Source organism: Engraulis encrasicolus, chromosome 7, assembly GCF_034702125.1.
Source record: "Engraulis encrasicolus isolate BLACKSEA-1 chromosome 7, IST_EnEncr_1.0, whole genome shotgun sequence".
In the NCBI taxonomy this organism is placed as follows: Eukaryota; Metazoa; Chordata; class Actinopteri; order Clupeiformes; family Engraulidae; genus Engraulis; species Engraulis encrasicolus.
Window position 1 is genome coordinate 47,563,808 of NC_085863.1, and position 7,500 is coordinate 47,571,307.

The window sequence follows — 7,500 nt, forward strand, 5'->3', positions numbered from 1 at the left end:
TGGCTTATTTATGTTACCTCACCAGTCTGCTAAAGTTGGTCTCGTAACAAGGGTATATAGAGAAGCTCATGGTCAACCCATGTGTTTCCTATGCGAGGTGTGGTTCACAGATTGTTCACAAGGCCCTCAGTCTCTTCTCAACAAGCACTGGCATGTGTCATAGTGATACTAAGCGGTGTTAGAAAAGTCATCTGTTAGTGTAAAATATTTCATTTTTCGTTGCAACAGTTCCTGTAATCTCCCTAATCGTTTGTTTTTAGTGCTGGCTGTTCTCTGTGTTCTGAAACAGGATGTCATTGAGTATCATCCATGGACTGTATCATACTGTACACTGTATTTTATAGAGTCTGATTTTATTAAGGCTAAAATCAGGTACCGTATAGACTTAGTCAAAGATATAGAGAGGAAATGAAGAGTTCAGATGCAAAACCCCCTAACTCCATTTCTGAAGACCTGCACTTCTATATTTTTAGAGAACCCTGTTGTTGGTTTGGTTTACATTCATGTACTTGATAATACATATAAATAGTTATATTACATAAATAAAATAAAAAGATGTGCAATTTTCAGATTTTTGTTTTAAATAAAAATAAATTAAGATTATTTCCTGAAACCGCACTTAGGGGGTTTTGCATCTGAACTCTTCAAATGTTTGTCTGCTTATCTTAATTTTCTTTAAATCGTTGCATTTAAATGGTTGCACTTTCTCTCTCTGGCATCAATTGAACAAACAACATAAAACTATATTTGACAGGTTTGCCAACTGAACACAAACCGCTTATTTTGAGCATGTTGGCTACAACTTACTGTACTTTATCCAACCTTACACAGCTGCACACAGAATACGGTGCGGGCAAAGTGCAGTAATTACGTATTTTGTCAAGATTGAGTTTAGACTGAAAATGGTCTTCATTACACCTCCTTTATCTTGTCTTATGGTCCAAATATGTCCCATTTTAGAGATTCATATTGCTATGTCAAATTTACAGTAACTACAATGTCCAACCCCAATACCAAGGCTTTGAAGGCATTTTTCTGTTTCAATGTTGGCGTAGTTACTGCACTTTGCCTTTGTAGGGCATAATAGAAGGCAGTCAGTCGCCTTCGTTCCCCAATTCCAAGGTGGTGACACCAGATAGGTAATTTGGGTTTGGGTGGGTGCCCTTTTTCTGCTCTGGAGGCATTATCTCCTCATCATTATAGGGAACCAAAAACATATGACTACATTTGATAACATTTAACACAACATTATGAACATAGCTTTTCAGCCTGCTCATATCCAAACTTGTCAGCCAGTCACTGCTAAATTCTCAATTTCCAAGGCTGTGGCACAAGATATACGTAGGTTTATCTCAAACATACCCAAACTTACAGTACACACAACAAAATCATACAGTGCTAATTCAACACTTGGTCTACCTTCTAGAGCAGGAATGTCAAACTCAGGCCTGGGGACCAAATCTGGCCAGTGGGGTCATTTTATTCGACCCGCAAGATCATTTCAAATGTGTATTATAGATCGCCCACATTACACCATTAACATACACTATAACATGACTTAACCATGAAATTTGGTATTTAAGTGGACTGAGGCCAATGTCACAGCTCCCACTCATACAACAGAATATGGTCAGGCGTCTTTAAGCTACCATAAATGAGTGTTTGGGAAATTTTCCTTTGAGTATTAAGTGCATGCATGCATAATTTCATTTTATTTCAAAAAAATATACATTGTGTTCGGCACACAACGTCATTCCATATTTTAACGTTGCCCCTGTTTGACATTCCTGTTGTTCTAGACTGCATTTGGTCCCAGAGCACTCTCTAAGTGTTGAATTAACACTACACTCTTTACTGTGCAGGATGCACAGGTCAACCAGTCATCTAAAAATTCTCCAATTCCTAGGCTGAGGCACATGATAATGCGTAGTACAGGTAACCCATGGTTACGGTTTGTGTTGACGTACGCAGGGCCAAGGCTGAAGCTTGTCACATCACTAGAGAGGCGGGTGATTGAGTAATCGCTCTGCTCTGCTCTGCCCCATCTGAGAACACTCTTCTCTTTCTCTTGTGCGGCTCAGTTTGTTTTGACAAGTTTGTTCTCGTGTGTGTGTGTGTGTGTGTGTGTGTGTGTGTGTGTGTGTGTGTGTGTGTGTGTGTGTGTGTGTGTGTGTGTGTGTGTGTGTGTGTGTGTGTGTGTGTGTGTGCGTGTGCGCGTGCGCGTGCGTGTGTGTGTGTGTGTGATCATGGGCTTGCTATTCTGGTTGCATGATAGGAATGTGGCTCTCTTTCCACAAGGTGAGCGGAGCGAGCAAAACCAGTACGGCGAGCAGCAAGCCTTTTTAACCCAAATGTTATGTTTGCTTACGTTTCCTGACACATGACAGGCGTAGTTTTTTCTTCTGTACAGTGTACAATGCAAAACAAGCACATCAATAATTTCTTCATTTTTACTGAGTGTCTGTCTGGTATTAGAACTTATGAAATGTGTGATTCATGCCGGCAGTTGTGTCATTCCTCACTAATCTTTCCTGTCTGTCTGTGTGTGTGTGTGTGTGTGTGTGTGTGTGTGTGTGTGTGTGTGTGTGTGTGTGTGTGTGTGTGTGTGTGTGTGTGTGTGTGTGTGTGTGTGTGTGTGTGTGTGTGTGTGTGTGTGTGTGTACACACGTGTGTGTGTGTGTGTGTGTGTGTGCGTGTGTGTACGTGTGTGTGTTTTTGTGTTTGTGTGTATGCGTGTGTGCATGTGTGCGTGTGCGCGTGTGCGTGTGTGCGCGCGCGTGTGTGCGCGTGTGTTTGCGTGTGCGTGTGCGTGTGCGCGTGCGTGTGCGTGTGCGTGTGCGTGTGCGTGTGCGTGTGTGCCACTCTAGGTCAGGGTAAGAGTGTGAGCTGGCTCCTCGGCCGTGATGGGGATGTGCAGGTGCTTGTCATCGGTGAGACGGATGAGCTCAAATCATCCAAACTCATCTGCACTGGGCTGGGCGAGAGGAACACTCCTACTCAGCTCAACACCTCACGGTAAACACATACAGTAAATAATACAGTTTAATGCCCTCTTCAGTCATTAAATAGCTACATTATGTTTTTAATGTATTGCGGGGGTATTCGTTAGGCCTATAATACTTGCTGGGACAGCTCTACATCCCTTGCTGGACAGAACACCTTTTCAGAGCGATTTTTTTTTGTTATTCCTTTGTTTCAAAGATTTTCAATCAAGAAGTATTGGTGTAGTTGTTCAATATAATCTGTTGTGTGTAATGTGTCATCATACTACATCATAATGAATGAAATATAGATTGAGCCATTCAGAATAGCTGGCACATGCTACATAGAAAAAGAAATGTAGCAGACCGGTAAGTACAAGTGATAGTATCTTGCACCAGTCAGACTGTATGTCATATACAGTGGTAGATGAAAGCTAGAGGGTATACAACTTGACAGCCTATTACCAATCTGTTGTAAAGCAAGCCATGCGCTACAACCAGTTAGATTGATGGTGTGTTAATGCATCTTCTTGTTTCCTTTGGTGTGGCAGGATCCAGGCGACCACACTTAAGAGCAACTTGATAAACAAAGCGTCCGCCGAGCCAGTGAGATCTGGACGGGAGAACCATCCTCCCAAAACACCCACTGGGATACAGTTACATTTGAAGGTGGGTGTTTCTTCTTCTTCTTCTTCTTCTTCTTCTTCTTCTTCTCGTGTGTGTGTGTGTGTGTGTGTGCGTGCGTGCGTGCGTGCGTGCGTGTGTGTCCGCATGTGTGTGTGTATGTGTCTGTCTGCCTGCCTATCTGCCTGCCTGTCTGTCTGTCTGTTCGCATGCGCATACTTGTATGTCTGTATCTGTGTGCGTCTGCATCTGCCTCTGCCTCTGCCTCTGCCTCAGAGAGCCAGAGACAGAGAGACTGTGTTCAAAGTTTTACAGCATCGGTCCAATGTTTGCAAGAGTGTGTGAACTTGAACTTGCCATACTGGTCAGGGCTCAGTCTCAGTTTCTTTCTGTTTGTTTCTCCTTGTGCATACACATACAGTAGGTGTGTGTTTGTGTGTGTGTGTCTAAATTTGTGTGTATGTACATGTGTGTATGACTGTGTGTAATATGAAGTATTAGCGCATGTGTCTCTGTGTGTGTATGTGTGTGTTAATTTGTGTGTATGTGTGTAGTGTGTGTGTGTGTGTGCAAATTTGTGTGTATGTGTATAGTGCGTGCGTGCATGCGTGTGTGCGTGCGGGCGTGCAGGGCCCTATGCATGTCTATGGAGGTGACCCTCCGTGAGCCATCATTAATCTTGGCCGGAGCTGAGGGGGGGTGCCGAGTCCAAACTTTGTCTACGGGGAGACGCATCGCCCCACAGACAAATAAATCAAACACGCTCTCTATTTGTCTCTCTCTGTCTCTCTCACCCCTGTGTCCTGTCCTCTCCTCTCCTCCTCTCTTCCTCTCCTCCTTACTTCATCCCTCTCTTTTCCCTCCGACATGCTTTCTCTCACCCCCTCTGTCCTGTCCTCTCTTCCTCTTCTCCTCATCTCATCCCTCTCTTTCTCCCTCCGACGGCGCCACACTTCCTGCTGTCCCCCCACTCTGTGACCTCCGACGTCTTCTATTCCTTCTACTCTTCTCTCTTTCTTGGCGTTTTCCCTCACTCTGCCTCTTCATTCACTGCTAGCCTTCAGTGCTGTTTTTGTTGTCTGCCTGCTTTTTTATGCTTTCGTTCAGAGTGGGTGTGGAAAACGTCTTGGATATCTCTGTGTGTGTGTGTGTGTGTGTGTGTGTGTGTGTGTGTGTGTGTGTGTGTGTGTGTGTGTGTGTCTGTGTGTCTGTGTGTCTGTGTGTCTGTGTGTCTGTGTCTGTGTCTGTGTCTGTGTCTGTGTGTGTGTGTGTGTGTGTGTGTGTGTGTGTGTGTGTGTGTGTGTGTGTGTGTGTGTGTGTGTGTGTGTGTGTGTGTGTACTTGAACGCAGGTTTCACATATTTTGGGGGGGTTACAGGCATGCACACAATGAATTTTGTTTACTAATTCATTGCTTTCACTGACTGTGTGTGTGTGTGTGTGTGTGTGTGTGTGTGTGTGTGTGTGTGTGTGTGTGTGTGTGTGTGTGTGTGTGTGTGTGTGTGTGTGTGTGTGTGTGTGTGTGTGTGTGTGTGTGTGTGTGTGTGTGTGTGTGTGTGTGTGTGTGTGTGTGTGTGTGTGTGTGTGTGTGTGTGTGTTTTCTTGTTTCTGCTTGTCTGCTTGCGGGAGCAGGGATTTTTGTTTGTTTGAAGGTTTGGGCAGTCTCGTGTGTATGTGTGTGGTTTTTTTGTGCTATCGCAATGAGATGGAGAAGGGAACGATTCATCGTGCGGTAACCATAGCAACACGCTGCACCGTTAGCACTGGCTACGGTGAGAGCAGATAGTCCGGCCAGTAGACCCACCACCACACCACTGCTCTAGTCCTCCAACTCCACCACCACCTCCACCACCTCCAACTCCACCTACTCCCATCCGCACTACCGCAGCCAGTGCCTAACCACCACCTCTGCACAGATGAGGCTGTTAGAGGGGCCTTGTGCCACCACCCACACACATACAATGCAGAGCCACAAACAACATGACAATAGGGCCTGAAGGAACTCGCACACCACTGATGCGGATGCATAATTAAAGAATTTGAAGGCACAAGGAAAATGAAGAAAGTGCTACCCAGTGTCGTGCAAAACGTTTGCAGTCTTTCAGACTACCATCAGTGCCAAACTTTTCAAATAAAAAGACAGGCCCTGATATAGCCTAGGTAGGTATACATATGCAGAATAGAAGGCTGATTGTTCAGTCAACCTAACCTGAAGCCAGGTGTCAATCAAGCAGTGCTGTTCACTATAGGCTTATCACAGAAAAATGTCAGGTCCTAGAATATGTCAACTAGATAAAACATAAACAGACAGACATGGGATGTAAGGACGAAGAAAAATAATAACGCTGAAAGAAAAATGTAAAGAGAAGAAAATATATAATAGACTAGGAAACAGGGCCAAATAGGGCTAGAAGAACCACATCATATAATCTACACCACCACATAACCTCCCCTACTCCTCATCCGTACCCCCTAATGCCTAGACACCTCTGCACATATAACACTGCAATAGTCCCATATCATTACCCTCGCACACAACGCAGAGCCACCATTTTGCACAGAGAATACTGCAATGGGCCCCATACCACCCACCCTCATCCACAATGCAGCTGAACAGACAACATAGCAAAGTGGACAGTAGAACCACATCACCACTCTACAATACCAAGCCACCTCTGCACAGACAAGAGTACAATAGGGACCAGTAGCGGTGTGCATTGGCACACTGCCTTTGCGATTCGACTCGATTCGATTACGATTCAGGAGGTAACGATTTGATTCGAATCAATTCAGTCTGATTCTACAATGCATTGTAATGCATTACATTTCTACTGAAAGTGAGGTCAATTTTTCATCAGTCATGAGGCAATACAAGCAGTCAGATACTGAAAAACATTTCATTGACTGTTGAGTGTCTCACTCCTGCAGTTTTCACTGCTATGAAATGCAATAATTTAATTTAATGCTCATTTGCTCTGAAAATTACGACAGAAGTAGTTGAAACTTCAAAAAAGTACCGCATTGGTGATGGCATTTGCTGAATCGATGCTGAATTGTCTGTGCCCCGCATTGTGATGCACTGCCAAATCGATTATTGTTGACACCACTAGGGCCCAGTACCACCACGCTCACCCATAATGGATCTTTTATCTTGTGATGTCAAGACCCTTTCTATTTAGTGCATTCGAATCAGGTGTAAGATGCATCCGGTGGCATGGATATATAGGCCTACCATCACTCCACTGTTTATTTTATGGATTTCTGCTTGAAACCGGTAGTTCACTTCAATTCAGTTCAAATGAAACTTGTTTGATGTCATTGGGGAAAAAAGTCAAATTCTGCAATAGGGCCAGCAGAACCACACCACCACACTCTACACAACCACCACCTTTACTAACTTCCCTAGCTACCTTTGCACAGAGAACAGTGCAACAAGGCCAAAAGAACCACACCACTGCTGCTATTTACACCACTCCCACTCCAGCAACCCCTATCTTCAATGCCTAGCTAGTCACCTCTGCACAAACAATGCTTGTGTGTGTGTGTGTGTGTGCGTGTGCGTGTGCGTGTGCGTGTGTGTGTGTGTGTGTGTGTGTGTGTGTGTGTGTGTGTGTGTGTGTGTGTGTGTGTGTGTGTGTGTGTGTGTGTGTGTGTGTGTGTGTGTGTGTGTGTGTGTGTGTGTGTGTGTGTGTGTGCATGTGTGTGCGTGTGTGTGTGTGTGCATGTGTGTGTGTGTGCATGTGTGCGTGCGTGCATGTACGTGCGTGCATGTACGTGCGTGCGTGTACGTGCGTGTGTGTACGTGCGTGTGTGTGTCTTTGCTTGTCTGTCTGTCTGTCCGTTTGTCTGTTTGTGCATCTGTCTGCTTGTCTATCTGTGTGTGTCTCAATACTGCA

General features: G+C 44.7%; 1 protein-coding gene across 1 annotated transcript in view; it reads left to right on the forward strand.

The window, feature by feature from the left end:
- The window catches only part of zgc:100829 (uncharacterized protein LOC445149 homolog), a 37,046-nt gene that overhangs the window by 8,300 nt on the left and 21,246 nt on the right, over positions 1-7,500 (forward strand). The window contains exons 3-4 of the mRNA XM_063203750.1: positions 2,868-3,015; positions 3,533-3,650. Coding sequence (XP_063059820.1) covers positions 2,868-3,015; positions 3,533-3,650 — 266 coding nt within the window. The remainder of the gene's footprint in view (positions 1-2,867; positions 3,016-3,532; positions 3,651-7,500) is intronic.